This window comes from Salmo salar, chromosome ssa10 (assembly GCF_905237065.1).
Source record: "Salmo salar chromosome ssa10, Ssal_v3.1, whole genome shotgun sequence".
Taxonomy (NCBI): domain Eukaryota; kingdom Metazoa; phylum Chordata; class Actinopteri; order Salmoniformes; family Salmonidae; genus Salmo; species Salmo salar.
Window position 1 is genome coordinate 113,587,825 of NC_059451.1, and position 20,839 is coordinate 113,608,663.

Sequence of the window (20,839 nt, forward strand, 5' to 3'; positions counted from 1 at the left end):
TACACTAAGATCCAGCATTTCCATTCCCAGAAGACCCTAAAGTCAAAGTCACAACTTAAGTAGTCTTAAAAACATTTGAAAAACCTCTCCCTCCTCTCTGTCGAAGTGGTAAATTGTTTAAATAGTTTATCCCTTTGGAGATCACGTTAGCTAGTGTTAAAACATTAAGGCCTGCCCGGCCTGGAGGCAGCTGCCTCCTTCAGTGAGCGCCAAGCAGAGCGGCTAGCTAAGGTGATATAGAGTCCTGCCTGCAACGCTCATCCAAAGCAAAGAGCCAGGGAGAGATATCTAAGGAAAGAGCCAGGGAGAGATATCTAAGGAAAGAGCCAGGGAGAGATATCTAAGGAAAGAGCCAGGGAGAGATATCTAAGGAAAGAGCCAGGGAGAGATATCTAAGGAAAGAGCCAGGGAGAGATATCTAAGCAAAGAGCCAGGGAGAGATATCTAAGGAAAGAGCCAGGGAGAGATATCTAAGGAAAGAGCCAGGGAGAGATATCTAAGCAAAGAGCCAGGGAGAGATATCTAAGGAAAGAGCCAGGGAGAGATATCTAAGGAAAGAGCCAGGGAGAGATATCTAAGGAAAGAGCCAGGGAGAGATATCTAAGGAAAGAGCCAGGGAGAGATATCTAAGGAAAGAGCCAGGGAGAGATATCTAAGGAAAGAGCCAGGGAGAGATATCTAAGGAAAGAGCCAGGGAGAGATATCTAAGGAAAGAGCCAGGGAGAGATATCTAAGGAAAGAGCCAGGGAGAGATATCTAAGGAAAGAAAAAGGGCCCTGGCTCGTGTGAAAAATGACATCTGCTGATGCATAGGGTATTTCAGGCCTCCTAAAAGTAATTGTGTTTTTCAAGGTAATACATTTGAGGATTAATCAGTGAGAGTTGTGGTGGAGGACTTTTTTCTTTTTGGGGGGGGGGTTCAGTGCTGTGTGTTACCTTTGGACCAAGCAGCTGGTCTGGGAATGGAGGAGAATGAAGGAGGGTTTTGGGAGGTGAATCGTCAGACAGCAGAGAAGTCATCATCCAGTCTCTCTCTAGTGCCATCTATTTACAAGCCAAAGGAGATGAGAATCACCTTTAGTGTGAAACAACAACATTAACAGACTACAGTACTGGACATCAAGGTTTTTCTATTCCCTCCAAGGGTTTGGTGGTGACTTCTTCAAAGTAAACAGCAGATCATCATGTGATAGAGGTTTTGTTTTGTTTAAATATTTGAGATGAGTGCTTCACACACGCATGCACGCACACATGCGAACGAACACACACACAGACACTACATAGACACATTCTCAAGTGGATGGTATTTGAAGAGGACAGAGGGCAAGTGAACTTGTGGATGATGAAAGAATAGCTAAAATGCCATTCATCATGTAGAATCTTCCAGTTTCCCCTGGCCTCAGTATAATGGGCAGTGTTCTTTAATAATCCTAATCCCCAGGGAATAGCTGAGTGGATGAGTGAGAGGAGTAGGGGAAAGGGGAAACGTGCCTGTCTCCATTTTTCTGGGGGGCAAGGTCAACTTGATAGGGGGTTTGAGGTCCAGACCAGTCAACCCAGAGAGAGTCAGTCTGTGAAGTTTGTACCTACTGCCTACCTCATCAAAGACAAATTCATCCAGGTTCACCTCCTCGAAGGCCTCGTGATCTCCGGGGTTGAAGCCCCGAGCCTGGGCCAGAGCAGCAGCCAGCCTCCTCCTCAGAGCGAAGCCTCTCCAAACCGCCTGGAGGAACGAAGGTACCAGAGGAAGAGCCATGAATCACAGACAAAGTTAAATATTGTGTGTTATCCCATTAGGAAGATAAAACACGTTAACCTCTGTTTAATTGCTGAGTGATCTGCTGTTTGAACTCTATGTGACTTGGGCGCTAGGAGACTAATGGAGCGCCAGCAAGGGTTCTAAATCCTCAGAATTCCCAAAGGAATGACTTCACAATGTGAGCGGTGCTGGAATCTGGAATCCTCACCGCTCCCACTACTGCAAAATTTGATTAATCATTTTATCCCCCCACTGCCAAAGACTCCTCAAGGGCCCATCAAGTACAGAGAGAGAGAGGGGGGAGAGAGGGATGGGAGAGGAGGAGAAAAGGGGAGAGAGAGGAGAGGGGACGTTTCAAGAGAGGTGTCAGGTAGAATGTTTGATCTATTGAATCATAGGATAACCAAATTAAGCCTCAATATCATATAAGATCTGGACATATCTTTATTATTAACAAAAAATATATATTCTCAGAAACATGTTACTGGACCTCTATGACAAATGAGAAATTAAATTTCTATAAAAACGGATCAACTCAAACTATCTATTTGTGGGGTTGATCGAAGTATGACAACGATTTCTGAGTAGACAGTCATGTATTTCCATAAAACCGGTTGAAAAAAACCTGTCAGCACGGCCAGTCTAATAGTTATGATAAAGAGTTCAAGGAAGTCACTCGCAGCCCAGTTTCCTGTGACCCTGACTTACCTGGATGGCAGTTGCAGCGTAATCTGGTTCCAGACGGCTCTGCTCTGACCCAGTATGGCCGGGTCCTGTGTCTACTCTTCCCCTCGCTCTTCCCCTTCTTCCTCCTTGCCCCTCTCCTGGAGGTGGACGCAGCTGGATCCTCTGACGTCCTCTGTGTCCTCTCCAGTGACGCTGGATCACCACAGCTGCCATGCTGCTCCGAAAAAAGACACAAAAAGAGATACATAATGATATCATACCCTCAGTCTCTTTGACCATGGGTGCGTCTGAAATAGCACCCTATTCCCTATGGTACATAGGTTGCCATTTAGGACGCAACACACACATTTATTTCTGTCCAAACATCTGGCTTGCAGAGACTCCAGAAGAGGAATCCAGCCTGTCTCGAACAAGCTTATATCAAAGATACAGCCCTCTTAATGATAACTGTGTGTCAGAGTGAATATGATGTTCAACATCGATCAACTGGAGAACACTCTAATGATGACAAATGCTCATTGGCAGAAACTAATAAAAGTAGAGAAACTATGAAAGAATTCATGAGTGAGGGAACACTTTACGTTTTGAGGTCCAGCTTGATGTGAGCTTTGGGGAAGGGTGAACTGCTGGGCTTGGCAGTGGCATGGGACGTTTTTTCCTCAGAGAAGGTAGAGCTGGAACAGGTGTAGCTAGCTGGCGTTGCTGGCTTCAACTCGGGCCTAGTGGACACAGTCCCTAGACTGCTGATGGATCTGTATGCTGGGGGCTGAAGCAGCTTTTCACTGTTGTCATTGGCTGGGCTGATGAGGGGAACCACATGTGGCCAGGTGTTTGTGTTTCCACAGGACTTCTTTTCAGGTTGCTTCCTGTTCGTGACACTCGTGACACCACCATGTCTGTCCATACCCTCTACGTCAGACTTTTCGGCAGGGATCCTGCTAACCCTGGCAGTGTCACTCCTGTGACCGTCATCCTGTATGTCGGTGATGCTGGTGTCTCCATATTCGTGAGCGTATCTGTGCTCCTCAGCCAGCTGTACAGCTTCATCATGGAGCTGGAGGGAGCGCCTCAAAGCATCCAGGGGAGGGAGAGCACCGCTGCGCACACACAAACACACGTTCATATGAAGATCACATAAGTCGATTTTGGATGTCGTTCTAGGTTTGGTAACATACATTCCGTCCTCTCTCATACAAGGCCTACTAGATAAGCAATGGCTAACGTAGATACAAACGTCTGATGAATACCTACAAAAACAACAACACCTTTTTCATATTTGATCACCTAGTATCTGCATTGAAAAAATGGCTTACTTTTGGGCTGCAACAGGCTTGCCTTCACAGAGGGTGTATGGGTGTCAGTTCTGTAATCCCATATAATGTCTCTTTCATAGAGGGGATTAAGTTGGTACAAAGCCACCTCAATGGAAACTTAACGAGTCTATTAGCAACGCTTGGATCCGCTTCCCCCAATCTATCTAAGGCCCTCAGGGCTACTCAGGGCTACTGGGTACAAAATATACAACCATACACGGCCTGCCCACTAGCCCGAACAAGCCTTCACAATGCCCCTGCTATTCAACTAGAAGGGGGGTAAAGAGGGTGACCATATAGACAGTGACCTCGATTTCTCCTCCTCGTACCTGCCAGTTCACCACAAGGTCGAGGGAAAGGTGTATAACAGTAAAGGAAAACGGTGAATAGTCGGTAAGGGAGAAAATATACACGTTTTTGTATCTTAAAGTCCCATTTAAGGTTGGATAAATAATCATTTATGCTATTAAACAATGAAGTTCATATTGTTTTGGCGGAGTGAAATGGGACCTGTGGAGAGCAGTTACATGAGGGGAAGTCAAATACCTGCTGCCCTGGGGCTACTAGCTATAGCAGTTCAAGCAATACCGTACCTTCAGGCTCTGATCAGGCCCTACACCCAAACAAGGGCACTCCGTTCATCCACCTCTGGCCTGCTCGCCTCCCTACCTCTGAGGAAGCACAGTTCCCGCTCAGCCCAGTCAAAACTGTTCGCTGCTCTGGCACCCCAATGGTGGAACAAGCTCCCTCACGACGCCAGGACAGCAGAGTCAATCACCACCTTCCGGAGACACCTGAAACCCCACCTCTTTAAGGAATACCTGGGATAGGATAAAGTAATCCTTCTAACCCCCCCCTTAAAAGATTTAGATGCACTATTGTAAAGTGGTTGTTCCACTGGATATTATAAGGTGAATGCACCAATTTGTAAGTCGCTCTGGATAAGAGCGTCTGCTAAATGACTTAAATGTAAATGTAAGCACATGATGGAACTGGAATGATACATTTTAATGGAAACTAACTGGGATTCATTCAGAAAGGTACTTCGACCCCATTTACACTATGTGAAATGAGGACGGCAATGTAACATTGCAGATAGGCCTATTTTTGTGTTTAGTCAAATCCGTCAATACACATAGAAACTTATAGAGAGAGTAAGGACATTTCAGATGAAATACCTTTAATTTCTCTCGACAGTGTTGTAAAACTTTACACAGCAGGGTAAACCCCAGGATGTCTACATAATTTTACCAGCTTTACTAGACAGGCCTGAGCCACAGCCAGACTCTTCACCTCTCTAGACCTTGTCTGGCCCTGGGTCGAGACTTGAGCCAGGGGTTAACTGGCTGCGGTGGTCCCTGCCCTGCCCCCAGAAAGGCCCATTGTCCAACGCCCAGAGGGGGTGCATGGAGCATGGACGGGGTGGAGAGGAGCGCACTGTGGTCCCCCCTGAGCCATGGGACTCCTTGGTCTCACCCATACCACTAGACACCACTGCGTTTCATCTTTTGTGAAACATAATTATGGTGAGGTCAGAAAGATAAGCTGAGGGTTGACCACTGGTCTATATGTTGGTGGTCTGGTCTGTCTAGGGGTGTCCGTAAAGACTAGTGTCCTCAAACTACTTACAAAAACAGCTAAACATTGCCTTTCAGCTTTGGACACCCTGTGTATCAGTTATGCTAATAATACTAATATGCAGGTTAGAGTTTGTCTGTATGATGTTGCTATCCTACAGCAGAAAAGCTGACGAGAGTCTGTAGTAAGCTGCATTAACCTGAGTTGTGCTGTGTGGCTGTGCTGCAGTGTGTGGAGCTGCTGGAGCTGTGCCTGACAGAAAGCTAGAAAGCTGTTCTGAGGCAGCAGGGCCCTGACTAGACCAGGACCAGGAGAGGAGCCGACAGGCTGCCCGTCTATGGCCTGTAGACCCGGCACAGACCTCTGCAGACTGGACCTGTGGAAGATAACATTGTGGGTTAATCAATAAAGATCATCGCTGGATGCTATAGCATAGTAGGGTTTAATTCAAAAAGTCATGTCCTATACTCCAAAAAGTCTACAACTATTCAGGGTGACAATTGCAGTCAGTAAATTTATTTAAAAAATCTCGACACTAACTATACCGGCATGTAACTCCAATGTAATAAACACCTACGTTTTAGGCCCTGTCATGTAAAGTGCTCTCCATATTCTAAAACACTGGGCTTCTAAAACACTAAATTGATACATGTGTCACGCCCTGACCATAGAGAGCCCTTGGTTCTCTATGGTGTAGTAGGTCAGGGCTTGACTAGGGGGTGATCTAGTATATCTATTTCTATGTTGGTGCTAATGTGGTTCCCAATTAGAGGCAGCTGTTTATCGTTGCCTCTGATTGGGAACCATATTTAGGTAGCTATTTCCCCACCTGTGTTTTGCGGGATATTGATTGTTAGTGTGTTTGGGTACTACGTCCTCATGGTCTTTGTAAGTTTTGTTAGTTTCACTTAAATAAATATGTGGAACTATACTCACGCTGCGCCTCGGTCCGCTCATTTCCAAGACCATGACAACATAACACAATTACATATTCAACATTGTTAAAGTAGGAATTGTGAATGATCCTGGATTTGATTTGAACTCAAACTGATTATAAAAAATGTAAAGGGTAACCCATTTTCTGAACTGACAAAGTTCAAATTGAATTGCCCCCAACTCGGATGTCTAAAGTGTACTATGATGTGCCAGTGGATAGCCTCAGCTTGTTGTATCCAATAGTTTGGCAGAGAAGTCCTTAGGCAGAGCAGATACACCTCCTCGAGAGAGCGAACAGGGATAAAATGAGTTTGACATTTCAGGCCCAGCAGAATCAAAGCCATTTTCCTCCATGCGAAACAAGAAGTATGTTAGAGTCTTGATTTTCTCAAAGCAGAAGAATGTGATGACATGTTGAGCTGCAGATGAAAGACTTTGGGGCTTCAGGCTCTGGTTTTCTTTGTTTTTGTTGTTATTTTCCTTTTTTCCTCAACCACTAAAAGAGTGAGTGACTTAAGTTGTATCCAATGTATCCCAAATGGCTCCCTATTCCCTATGTAGTGCACTGGTCAAAAAGTAGTGCACTACATAGGGAATAGGGTGCCATTTGGGACGCAAACCTTAAGCTGAAGCAGCTGATGGTGGCCTGGCTGTGCTGTGAGGGGGATGGCTGCTGAGCTGTGTGTCTATGGGAGAGAGAGGTAACACCGGCCTGAGGCTAAGGATGTGCAAGCTGAGGAATCCCAAAAAATGTGCCAGCAGAGAAAATGGTCTCCAAAGCAAACTGCATGGCCAAATGTGGTCAATCGATGCCAATGTGAAAATGTAGAAAGAAACACATTAGGAAACGCATACAGTATTACTGAGCCGTGACAATTTACAAATAGAGTAAACTTATACAGTATGAATGTTTTCTGTGATATGACTAATCTTTATCTGTAACTAATCTGTAATTATTAGTCTTTATGAAATGTTTAAATGTGAAAGTGTACTTAGAAACAACAACTACTACTAACCTAAAGCAATTTATGTTCACAATAAATGTTTGGTTAGTATTTGCTTCTGGTCATTTTACCACAGGCGCCGTTGCTGTCAATAGGAGCCTAAATCCAATACAAAATGTGCCAAAAGGATGGGAGCCTTTAGTTTAGTTCATCAACATCAGGCGTAAATCTGGCTTAAAATATCCTAAAGAATGATGGTGGGGCAAGAACTCGCTGAACTCCCTGTACTGTGCCTCAAACATGACTCTAGGTCACAGGTTGTGCAGTCCACTGTCAGAGTAATGGGGTTTTGATGGGCCCCACCTCAACCTCTCTAACACACACACACACACACACACACACACACACACACACACACACACACACACACACACACACACACACACACACACACACACACACACACACACACACACACACACACACAAGGATTAGATTCCAGCCCTACAGGCTTGTCGTCTGGCCGACCGGACCCTCTTGTAACGAAGCATAAACCATAATAAAGCCTTGATCCTCACATGAGCTCATTGACGTGAGGTGGGCACACACAATGCCTTTCATGGTTAAATGTTTTTGGGTGGAAAAAAACATGCTTTGCAATTACGTGCCACTGGTTATTTGTGTTTAACGTACAAGGTTCAAATGAAAGAACTCAGGAAATTAGCTTAAAATATGTCAGAATGCTGAGCATTTTTGACCTGCTTGGCTCATTTGAATAAATGTATTTATTAAGCGGAACCTATAGACGTGGACATGCAGCTCCTTCTCTCTCTAACAATACAATGTTCCATCCTGGTCCTAGCTAGGCTCTCCAGCTGAGTCCTTCCCTCCATCCTATCCGTCTTTGTCTCTCTCCGGTTCGAACCTAACCCAACCTGGCTCTATATATTTCATTTAGTGAAGACTTCCTTGAAAACACAGGCTCTTAAAAGAGGTCTGATTAATCAGGCGGAGTGCTATCTTCTTCCCCTGGCTCAGGGCTGCTGGAAGTGTATTTCTTAGCAATCTCCATTTGGTGCTTTAGTTTAGTCGGTGTTATCGCTGGACTGGGATGAAAGGGCCAGGGGGAGAGTGGGGAAATACAGGGGGCTAATTCCACTGTTGGCATTGGAGGTTAGGTAAAGTTCATTGGGAATATTTATTCTCCATTGAGGCTAACGGTGGGGCACCCCAGGTAATAGAAACCCATATGTCTGGGTGGGTGCTGACTGCAAAAATGTATGTAGATAGAATGCATCATGATGTGGTGTACAGTACTACTACTGGTTGATTATAATAAATATTCAGATATACAGTAGAGGTAGTGAAAAATAAGTGTGTTAATCATGGTTCTTTTAAGTGTTTGCTCAGTGGCACGTTTTTTACATGACTTGGGAGAGGAAAGGGTAGTAGGCTACTGGTATTATTAAATCCTGTCGTAACAGTTCTTGAGAGATCCAGGCATCATCTTTTAGGCTAATGCTATGACTAGACGGACCTTAAAATGTTCAAAAAAATATTTGTCATTTCACACTTCATAAAAGTTATGCATGGTTTGTCGGTCATAAACTGTTAAGACCACTAATGACCGCGTGTAATGCTGAAATGATGAAATCTAGCTAGACTACCGGTAATTGAAGTTAAGTGCTCTAGCTAGCACACATTTTTCATATCAACTCATTTGGACCCACTTAAATGTACATGAGGAAAATGTTTTGGCGCTGTAAGTGAATGAGCAAATTGACATTGAAAACTTAATAGATTTTTCCGTTGAATAAATATTTTGGGAGCTACTGACACTCAGTGCTACAGAGGTTGCGCGACTGCGCGGTGCGGATATCGCTGGCACATTGGCTAATCCAATAGCATTCCCAGATTGCTAGGCTAATCCTGGGATGTGGACAGGAAGCTCTTGTGTTCTGGTGGAATGTTTATTCTACCTTAGTCACCACAGCCAACATCCTCCTCCAGACTGGGCTCACGTTCTGCGACAGGAGGGATGATATGAAATGGCTTGGCATTCCCGTTGGTATGTAACCTAACTTCTCACATCCGCCCCAGCAGGGATATTCCAAGCAAAGCTAGAGAAGTTAATTGTGTCTGTCTGTCTCTCTACAAAGCCATTTTAAAATCATACATTTTTCAACTAATCGTTGCAATGTTGATGACTGGGAATGTATTGTATGTACCACAGGAGGTTGGTGGCGCATTAATTGGGGAGAACGGCTCGTGGTAATGACTGGAGTGGAATTAGTGGAATGGTATCAAATACATCAAACACATGGTTTCCAGATGTTTGATGCCATTCCATTTGCTCCGTTCTGGCCATTATTATAAGGCGTTCTCCCCTCAACAGCCTCCACTGTTATGTACCCGTTATGATGCAGCGTCGAAGTACAGTGTTACCGAATAAGGTGATGTGTGTATAACAACATTGCTTTCTACCACGGGTGCATGCAACCCAGGGCTTGTCGCTCATACATATTCACATATTTTGTGTTTCTCATTGGGCTTGCCCTACCTCCACATGGTCTCTTGCTGAAGGGGATTCCCAGTGAGATGGACCTCTCGGAGGAGTGGACATCCCTGCAGACTCTCACACAGGTTCTGCAGCTCTACAACAGTCAGGCAGAGCAGCAAAGGCCTGAGCTTATGGTTTACATCGCACAGAGGCAGAGCAGCAGAGGCCTGAGCTTATGGTTTACATCGCACAGAGGCAGAGCAGCAGAGGCCTGAGCTTATGGTTTACATCGCGCAGAGGCAGAGCAGCAGAGGCCTGAGCTTATGGTTTACATCGCACAGAGGCAGAGCAGCAGAGGCCTGAGCTTATGGTTTACATCACACAGAGGCAGTGCAGCAGAGGACTGAGCTTATGGTTTTACATCGCACAGAGGCAGTGCAGCAGAGGCCTGAGCTTATGGTTTACATCACACAGAGGCAGAGCAGCAGAGGCCTGAGCTTATGGTTTACATCGCACAGAGGCAGAGCAGCAGAGGCCTGAGATTATGGTTTACATCGCACAGAGGCAGAGCAGCAGAGGCCTGAGCTTATGGTTTACATTGCACAGAGGCAGAGCAGCAGAGGCCTGAGCTTATGGTTTACATCGCACAGAGGCAGAGCAGCAGAGGCCTGAGATTATGGTTTACATCGCACAGAGGCAGAGCAGCAGAGGCCTGAGCTTATGGTTTTACATCACAGAGGCAGAGCAGCAGAGGCCTGAGCTTATGGTTTTACATCGCAGAGGCAGAGCAGCAGAGGCCTGAGCTTATGGTTTACATCGCAGAGGCAGTGCAGCAGAGGCCTGAGCTTATGGTTTTACATCGCACAGAGGCAGAGCAGCAGAGGCCTGAGCTTATGGTTTACATCGCACAGAGGCAGAGCAGCAGAGGCCTGAGATTATGGTTTTACATCACAGAGGCAGAGCAGCAGAGGCCTGAGCTTATGGTTTACATCGCACAGAGGCAGAGCAGCAGAGGCCTGAGATTATGGTTTTACATCGCAGAGGCAGTGCAGCAGAGGCCTGAGCTTATGGTTTTCACTGTCTATATATCACTATCGCTGGTACCTGATCTTGTTATGGAGACTGTATCTTTATCTACTGCTGGATCCCCTGACATTTACTGGATGGAGGTGCATCGCATTCCCCAGATGTGTGACATTATGCATATCGTAGACATAGGCATTACCATAGATCCACACTTAAAATGCTCCCTCCCACTCACATAGAGAGGCACATAGCAGAATAATATGAATGGAATAGCATGAAACTACAGTATGTAAATGACATAACAACATGACAACTGAAATATTTGGATCAAAAGTTTTTGGGACATCAAAAGATACATTTTTTAAATAATAAACCATTACCTGAGAGGCAGTTGTCTCTGATGTCCAGCTTCTCCAGTGACACAAAATGACACAGTGATGGCAGTTGGGTTATACTGCAAAACACAAATTAAGAAAATACATGTAATACACTGTAATGGAAAACTGTAATTTATACAGTCATTTTAGGTATTATCAACAGTAAAAAAATAACTTGTTACTTCAGCATACTGTATATTATAGTGCATTTTGGGAAAAGTGCTGTATTTTGAATGATACTGTAATTCCACCCCACAGAAAACAGTATCTTTGGAGCGCCAAAAACCTTTTGACCATTAGTGGGTGAATGGTATTGCTGTTTCTGTCTCATTAACATATTTTGAGGTGTGCCTTGTAAGAGCCTATATTTGTTGCACCCATGACTGAGAATGCTGTACCAATTTAACTCCTATGTGGTTATAGTGCCCCATGACATTTAAAATGTATAGGGGACAGATTTGAGTGGCATCAAGACCTAAAACTTAAATGGTTGAGCATTTTGCCATGTCCTTCAGGTCTGTTTTGCTCTGTAGTTGCTGCCAGTTTGGAAGCCTTTATTAAGGCCTCTAGATGTGCAAATGATATAAAACATAAAATATTCATTAATGTACTGTAATGTGTAAACACTTTACCTAGTCCAATTACAGTAAAATACTGTGAAATACAAACCCCTCATCTCAATGAATTTCAATCATTCATCAATTCATTCATTCCGATTACAATAGCATTTACTTTTTTTACAGTATAATACAGTCAATTTTACAGTATTGTACTGTGAATCATTACAGAGTACTTGCTTTGATACCGTATTTATATTATAGTGGGTGCACTGTAATATGAAATACCGAAATTTACTCGCCACCGAGCTGCCTGCAAGATGCTGTTAAATTCATGGCAACCCCTTTACCGATCATTCAGCAACATTACATTGGTTACATTGGTTTTCTTAAACCTTACAAATGTTATCACAAACACTGAATTACTTACATGTAGCTAGTACAATTTAAACTGGGCTAGTCATTGGCATTGGCTACATTGGATTTTTTTAAATCCTTTATTTAACCATAGAAGTCACATTGAGATTTACATATCCTTTTTTTTTTAAGTGAGCCCAGGCCAAGAGAGCAGCATACATATAGTTACACAACACAACATAAAACATGACAATGGCATCAGATGGAATGCCATGTGATGTTACCTGTTTTGGGCCCCAGAGAGGAGCTGCATCAGGGGGAGCCAGCAGGCTGTCAGGCCCTCCAGTGAGGAGATGCTGTTGTCCTCCAGATGGAGCTCCACCAGGAGGACCTGGTTCCTCAGACTGGGTAGCTGGGGGAAAGAGAAAGGGGCAGGAGGAAGGTAGAGAGACCGACAGCGACAGCGAGAGAGATAAGGAGAGAGACACAGAGAGACATAGAGAAAGATAAAGAAAGAAAGAGAGACAGAAAAAGAGAAAGAGAGAGTGATAGAGTGAGTTTACCCACAGTGGCAAGAAAAAGTATGTGAACCCTTTGGAATTACCTGGATTTCTGCATAAATTAGTCATACAATTTGATCTGATCTTCATCTTAGTCACAACAATAGACAAACACAGTGTGCTTAAACTAATAACACAAATTATTATATTTTTCATTTCCATATTGAATACATCATTTAAACATTCACAGTGTAGGTTGGAAAATGTATGTGAACCCCTAGGCTAATGACTTTTCCAAAAGATAATTGGAGTCAGGAGTCAGCTAACCTGGAGTCCAATCAATGGCACCACGGAAGAAGCCACTGCTGTCCAAAAAAAACATTGGCGCACATCTGAAGTTCACAAAAGAGCACCTGGATGCTCTACAGCTCTTCTGGCAAAATGTTCTGTGGACAGATTAAACTAAAGTTGAGTTGTTTGGAAGGAACACACAACACTATTTGTGGAGAAATAATGGCACAGCACACCAACATCAAAACCTCATCCCAACTGTAAAGTATGGTGGAGGGAGCATCATGGTTTGTGGCTACTTTGCTGCCTCAGGGCCTGGACAGCTTGCCATCATCAACGGAAAAATGAATTTCCAAGTTTATCAAGACATTTTGCAGGAGAATGTAAGGCTATCTGTCCGCCAATTGAAGCTCAACAGAAGTTGGGTGATGCAACAGGACAACGACCCAAAACACAGAGGTAAATCAACAACAGAATGGCTTCAACAGAAGAAAATACGCCTTCTGGAGTGGCCCAGTCAGAGTCCTGACCTCAACCCGATTTACAATGCTGTGGCATGACATCGAGAGCGGTTCACACCAGACAACGTAAGAATATTGCTGAACTGAAACAGTTTTGTAAAGATGAATGATCCAAAATTCCTCCTAACCGTTGTGCAGGTCTGATCCACAACTACAGAAAATGTTTGGTTGAGGTTAGTGCTGCCAAAGAAGGGTCAACCAGTTATTAAATCCAAGGGTTCACATACTTTTTCCACCCTGCAGTGTGAATGTTTACATGGTGTGTTCAATAAAGACATGAAAACGTATACTTGTTTGTGTGTTATTAGTTTAAGCGGACCGTGTGTCTATTGTTGTGACTTAGATGAAGATCAGATCAAATTTTATGACTAATTTATGCAGAAATCCAGATAATTCCAAAGGGTTCACATTCTTTTTTTTGCCACTGTAGCTACTGGTGCTGCTGACAGGTACTACTGGTGCTGCTGACAGGTACTTCTGGTGCTACTGACAGGTACTACTGGTGCTGCTGACAGGACCTACTGGTGCTGCTGACAGGACCTACTGGTGCTGCTGATATGTACTATTGGTGCTGCTGACAGGCACTACTGGTGCTGCTGACAGGTACTATTGGTGCTGCTGATATGTACTACTGGTGCTGCTGATATGTACTACTGGTGCTGCTGATATGTACTACTGGTGCTGCTGACAGGTACTACTGGTGCTGCTGATATGTACTACTGGTGCTGCTGACAGGTACTACTGGTGCTGCTGATATGTACTACTGGTGCTGCTGATATGTACTACTGGTGCTGCTGATAGATACTACTGGTGCTGCTGACAGGTACTACTGGTGCTGCTGATAGATACTACTGGTGCTGCTGATAGATACTACTAGTGCTGCTGATAGATACTACTAGTGCTGCTGATAGATACTACTGGTGCTGCTGATAGATACTACTGGTGCTGCTGATAGATACTACTGGTGCTGCTGATAGATACTACTGGTGCTGCTGATAGATACTACTGGTGCTGCTGATAGATACTACTGGTGCTGCTGATAGATACTACTGGTGCTGCTGATAGATACTACTGGTGCTGTTGATAGATACTACTGGTGCTGCTGATAGATACTACTGGTGCTGCTGATAGATACTACTGGTGCTGCTGATAGATACTACTAGTGCTGCTGATAGATACTACTAGTGCTGCTGATAGATACTGCTGGTGCTGCTGATAGATACTACTGGTGCTGCTGATAGATACTACTGGTGCTGCTGATAGATACTACTGGTGCTGCTGATAGATACTACTGGTGCTGCTGATAGATACTACTGGTGCTGCTGATAGATACTACTGGTGCTGTTGATAGATACTACTAGTGCTGCTGATATTTTTCCTTATAATCCATCATGCAGGATTAATGTCGGTAGCACTTTAATTAGTTGAATCTACTACTTCCCTGGTAGTTAGGCCTACATGGTCTTAACTAACTATCATTGATATACTGACTATGTATTTTACCTCAGTGAGATTGTTTCCTGTCAGGTCCAGTGTGTTGAGCAGAGCACAGTTGTCCAGGCCCTCTACACTGGACAGATGGTTGTGAGACAAGTCCAGGTGTAGCAGCGTGTACACCTCTCTCAGTCCTCTAGTACTGATCAGCTGGTTGTGGTCCAACAATAACTTCTGCAGCCTCTTCAATGGCTCCAGACCACCTTTATAGGAGAAGAAGAAAAATAAAGAGAAAGAATTTTCCTTACATTAGTATGTTTCAGTATGTAAAGTAGTAGATAATGGCATGCTTTATTTGCATACCCAAAGAGTTATGGGGTAGAACAAAATCTGATTGTGGAACTGTGAGGGGTTGAAGTAGGATTCATATGAACCAAAGAAGATCTAATTTCAGTGTGTGGCCAAGGTTACCGTTTTAGTAACGTTCAAAGCTAAACTGCCAATAAAAAAGCATTCACTGTCTTCTCAGGCAGTTAATATCTATTCATGACTTGAGGCCTGGCTCCTGGTCTGTTATTCACAGTAAATAAGTCACATTTCAATATGTACTGAGCAGGGGATCAAAAGAAGAGGTACACTGCTCCCTAGTGGATAGCAGTGGTTACAACTAGCCATGAAGTATACTGTAACTGTAGAGCAGGCAGGGGTGTGAGTCAAACCACGCATCTGGAAGGCTGCACAGTCTGTTGATTTCCATCCTTGCCTTTGAATCATTGTCTAATTTAGACCTGGAAAATCAAGTATGGGGTGCTGATAAAAATTTAAAATTCAAACTGAGTTTTCCACACTCTGTATAGGCTATGAGCTCAGCTTTCCGACGCGATGGGGACCTGAGCTCAGCTTATTGATGCGGTGGGGACCTGAGCTCAGCTTACTGATGGGGACCTGAGCTCAGTTTACTGATGCGATGGGGACCTGAGCTCAGCTTACCGATGGGGACCTGAGCTCAGCTTACCGATGGGGACCTGAGCTCAGCTTACTGATGCGGTGGGGACCTGAGCTCAGTTTACTGATGGGGACCTGAGCTCAGCTTACTGATGCGATGGGGACCTGAGCTCAGCTTACTGATGGGGACCTGAGCTCAGATTACTGATGCGATGGGGACCTGAGCTCAGCTTACTGATGCGATGGGGACCTGAGCTCAGCTTACTGATGCGATGGGGACCTGAGCTCAGCTTACTGATGCGATGGGGACCTGAGCTCAGCTTACTGATGGGGACCTGAGCTCAGATTACTGATGGGGACCTGAGCTCAGATTACTGATGTGATGGGGACCTGAGCTCAGCTTACTGATGGGGACCTGAGCTCAGCTTACTGATGGGGACCTGAGCTCAGATTACTGATGCGATGGGGACCTGAGCTCAGATTACTGATGTGATGGGGGCCTGAGCTCAGCTTACTGATGGGGACCTGAGCTCAGCTTACCGATGCGATGGGGACCTGAGCTCAGCTTACTGATGGGGACCTGAGCTCAGCTTACTGATGCGATGGGGACCTGAGCTCAGATTACTGATGCGATGGGGACCTGAGCTCAGCTTACTGATGGGGACCTGAGCTCAGATTACTGATGGGGACCTGAGCTCAGCTTACTGATGCGATGGGGACCTGAGCTCAGATTACTGATGGGGACCTGAGCTCAGATTACTGATGCGATGGGGACCTGAGCTCAGATTACTGATGTGATGGGGACCTGAGCTCAGATTACTGATGGGGACCTGAGCTCAGATTACTGATGCGATGGGGACCTGAGCTCAGATTACTGATGCGATGGGGACCTGAGCTCAGATTACTGATGGGGACCTGAGCTCAGATTACTGATGCGATGGGGACCTGAGCTCAGATTACTGATGCGATGGGGACCTGAGCTCAGATTACTGATGCGATGGGGACATGAGCTCAGATTACCGATGCGATGGGGACCGGAGCTCAGCTTACCGATGCGGGTGATGGAGTTGTGCGAGAGCTCCAGAACGTCCAGATCCACAGCACCAGCCAGACCATGAATGGATGTCAGACGGTTCCGGCCAAGTCGAAGAACTCGGAGGTTAGCCAGATTCTCACAGTCCACAAACGTGATTGAGTTGTCCTATACAGACATGACAATCAAAATATGTCTGAGTTTTCAAATACCAAGGATTTTATACTTTTACATGCTGATTTGATCACCGTGAGAGACAGCATGCAGTGTTGTGTGTGTATATAATATAATACTATGTAGCTGAAATATACTATGTAACACATACGCTGAGTGTAGAAAACATTATGAACACCTGCTCTTTCAATGACCAGGTGAATGCAGGTAAAAGCAATGATCCCTTATTGATGTCACTTGTTAAATCCACTACAAATCAGTGTAGATGCAGGGGAGGAGACAGGTTAAAGAAGAAGGCAATACGCTTGACCTCATCTTTACTAGATGCTGTTCTTCCACTAATCTCATTGCAACTCCCCTCCAAATCTCCGACCACTACCTTGTATCCTTTTCCCTCTTGCTCTCATCCAACACTTCTCACTCTGCCCCTACTCGTATGGTATTGCGCCGTCCCAACCTTCGCTCTCTCTCTCCCGCTACTCTCTCCTCTTCCATCCTATCATCTCTTCCCTCTGCTCAAACCTTCTCCAACGTATCTCCTGATTCTGCCTCCTCAACCCTCCTCTCCTCCCTTTCTGCATCCTTTGATTTTCTCTGTCCCCTATCCTCCAGGCCGGCTCGGTCCTCCCCTCCTGCTCCGTGGCTCGACGACTCACTACGAGCTCACAGAACAGGGCTCCGGGCAGCCGAGCGGAAATGGAGGAAAACTCGCCTCCCCTGCGGACCTGGCATCCTTTCACTCCCTCCTCTCTACATTCTCCTCTTCTGTCTCTGCTGCTAAAGCCACTTTCTACCACTCTAAATTCCAAGCATCTGCCTCTAACCCTAGGAAGCTCTTTGCTACCTTCTCCTCCCTCCTGAATCCTCCTCCCCCTCCCCCCCTCCTCCCTCTCTGCGGATGACTTCGTCAACCATTTTGAAAAGAAGGTTGACGATATCCGATCCTCGTTTGCTAAGTCAAACGACACCGCTGGTCCTGCTCACACTGCCCTACCCTGTGCTTTGACCTCTTTCTCCCCTCTCTCTCCAGATGAAATCTCGCGTCTTGTGACGGCCGGCCGCCCAACAACCTGCCCACTTGACCCTATCCCCTCCTCTCTTCTCCAGACCATTTCCGGAGACCTTCTCCCCTACCTCACCTCGCTCATCAACTCATCCTTGACCGCTGGCTACGTCCCTTCCGTCTTCAAGAGAGCGAGAGTTGCACCCCTTCTGAAAAAAACCTACACTCGATCCCTCCGATGTCAACAACTACAGACCAGTATCCCTTCTTTCTTTTCTCTCCAAAACTCTTGAACGTGCCGTCCTTGGCCAGCTCTCCTGCTATCTCTCTCAGAATGACCTTCTTGATCCTAATCAGTCAGGTTTCAAGACTGGGCATTCAACTGAGACTGCTCTTCTCTGTGTCACGGAGGCTCTCCGCACTGCTAAAGCTAACTCTCTCTCCTCTGCTCTCATCCTTCTAGACCTATCTGCTGCCTTTGATACTGTGAGCCATCAGATCCTCCTCTCCACCCTCTCCGAGTTGGGCATCTCCGGCGCGGCCCACGCTTGGATTGCGTCCTACCTGACAGGTCGCTCCTACCAGGTGGCGTGGCGAGAATCTGTCTCCGCACCATGCGCTCTCACCACTGGTGTCCCCCAGGGCTCTGTTCTAGGCCCTCTCCTATTCTCGCTATACACCAAGTCACTTGGCTCTGTCATATCCTCACATGGTCTCTCCTATCATTGCTATGCAGACGACACACAATTAATCTTCTCCTTTCCCCCTTCTGATAACCAGGCGGCGAATCGCATCTCTGCATGTCTGTCAGACATATCAGTGTGGATGACGGATCACCAGCTCAAGCTGAACCTCGGCAAGACGGAGCTGCTCTTCCTCCCGGGGAAGGACTGCCCGTTCCATGATCTCGCCATCACGGTTGACAACTCCCTTGTGTCCTCCTCCCAGAGTGCTAAGAACCTTGGCGTGATCCTGGACAACACCCTGTTGTTCTCCACTAACATCAAGGCGGTGACCCGATCCTGTAGGTTCATGCTCTACAACATTCGCAGAGTACGACCCTGCCTCACACAGGAAGCGGCGCAGGTCCTAATCCAGGCACTTGTCATCTCCCGTCTGGATTACTGCAACTCGCTGTTGGCTGGGCTCCCTGCCTGTGCCATTAAACCCCTACAACTCATCCAGAACGCCGCAGCCCGTCTGGTGTTCAACCTTCCCAAGTTCTCTCACGTCACCCCGCTCCTCCGCTCTCTCCACTGGCTTCCAGTTGAAGCTCGCATCCGCTACAAGACCATGGTGATTGCCTACGGAGCTGTGAAGGGAACGGCACCTCCATACCTTCAGGCTCTGATCAGGCCCTACACCCAAACAAGGGCACTGCGTTCATCCACCTCTGGCCTGCTGGCCCCCCTACATCTGAGGAAGCACAGTTCCCGCTCAGCCCAGTCAAAACTGTTCGCTGCTCTGGCACCCCAATGGTGGAACAAGCTCCCTCACGACGCCAGGACAGCGGAGTCAATCACCACCTTCCGGAGACACCTGAAACCTCACCTCTTTAAGGAATACCTAGGATAGGATAATGTAATCCTTCTAACCCCCCCCCCCTTAAAAGATTTAGATGCACTATTGTAAAGTGGTTGTTCCACTGGATATCATAAGGTCAATGCACCAATTTGTAAGTCGCTCTGGATAAGAGCGTCTGCTAAATGACTTAAATGTAAATGTAAATGTAAGAATTTTTAAGCCTTGAGTCAAATGAGATAGATTGTGTATGTGTGCCATTCAGAGGGTGAATGCACAAGACAAAATATTTAAGTGACTTTGAACGGGGTATGATGGTAGGTGCCAGGTGCACTGGTTTGTGTAAAGAACTGCAATGCTGCTGGGATTTTCACACTCAACAGTTTCCCGTGTGTATCAAGAATGGTCTGCCACCCAAAGGACATCCAGCCAACTTGACAGACATATAGATATACAGTTAAAGTCGGAAGTTTACATACACCTTAGCCAAATACATTTAAACTCAGTTTTCACAATTCCTGACATTTAATCATAGTAAAGATTCCCTGTTTTAGGTCAATTACGATCAGCACTTTATTTTAAGAATGTGAAATGTCAGAATAATAGTAGAGAAAATGATTTATTTCAGCTTTTATTTCTTTCATCACATTCTCAGTGGGTCAGAAGTTTACATACACTCAATGAGTATTTGGTAGCATTGCCTTTAAAATTGTTTAACTTGGGTCAAATGCAGGGGCGGAAATCCCGGGGGGGACGGGGGACACACGACCCCCCCATCCTGGGAAAAATATGATTTGTCCCCCCCAATATATCACTGAAACATAACTATGTAATTTAAATAATATTAATAATACGCAATGAAAGCAATTGTGCTGATTATAGACACTTAATAGCGCGTTTTTAAGTTTCAAAAGATTGCGACCCCCCCACCCTTTGCCTCACAATGGTTTGATCCACTGCCAGTTCCTTAGCTTGCTAGGTAACAGAGAGGTCGTATCTACTGTAAGTTAGTGCTTCAAAGTCCCTGTGATAAGGTTAGCGATAAACTGAAATCCAAACTGAACAGAACTACACTCTCTTCTACCATTGTCTTAAATATATTTAATGGTCTCGTTGCAAAAGCTAAATTGTCGCAAGGGAACTTTTATTTATTTATTTATTTTATTTCACTTTTATTTAACCCGGGTAGCAAAGATTATAGCAAACACCACTGAAACTGAATTGGTGCTCGCTAGCTTTGCAAATTCAGCTATTGTTGGAAGCCAGCCAATATGAAACAAACTATTAAAATTACAAAAGGTTGCAGCATATGTTGTGTAAATGGTGAACTCATACAGCTGTCAACTCTTGTCATTTTAATCCGTTTCACATTTGCTAGCTACC

The 20,839-nt window shown here is 45.4% G+C and overlaps 1 protein-coding gene across 2 annotated transcripts in view; it reads right to left on the reverse strand.

The window, feature by feature from the left end:
- The window catches only part of lrriq1 (leucine-rich repeats and IQ motif containing 1), a 50,701-nt gene that overhangs the window by 21,951 nt on the left and 7,911 nt on the right, over positions 1 to 20,839 (reverse strand). For both annotated transcript variants that reach the window (XM_045688450.1, XM_014125699.2), the window contains 10 exons: positions 16,776 to 16,926; positions 14,850 to 15,043; positions 12,319 to 12,446; positions 11,124 to 11,197; positions 9,778 to 9,871; positions 5,537 to 5,713; positions 3,028 to 3,543; positions 2,468 to 2,660; positions 1,598 to 1,723; positions 937 to 1,044 (listed from right to left, as the gene is read on the reverse strand). In XM_045688450.1, coding sequence (XP_045544406.1) covers positions 937 to 1,044; positions 1,598 to 1,723; positions 2,468 to 2,660; positions 3,028 to 3,543; positions 5,537 to 5,713; positions 9,778 to 9,871; positions 11,124 to 11,197; positions 12,319 to 12,446; positions 14,850 to 15,043; positions 16,776 to 16,926 — 1,761 coding nt within the window. The remainder of the gene's footprint in view (positions 1 to 936; positions 1,045 to 1,597; positions 1,724 to 2,467; positions 2,661 to 3,027; positions 3,544 to 5,536; positions 5,714 to 9,777; positions 9,872 to 11,123; positions 11,198 to 12,318; positions 12,447 to 14,849; positions 15,044 to 16,775; positions 16,927 to 20,839) is intronic.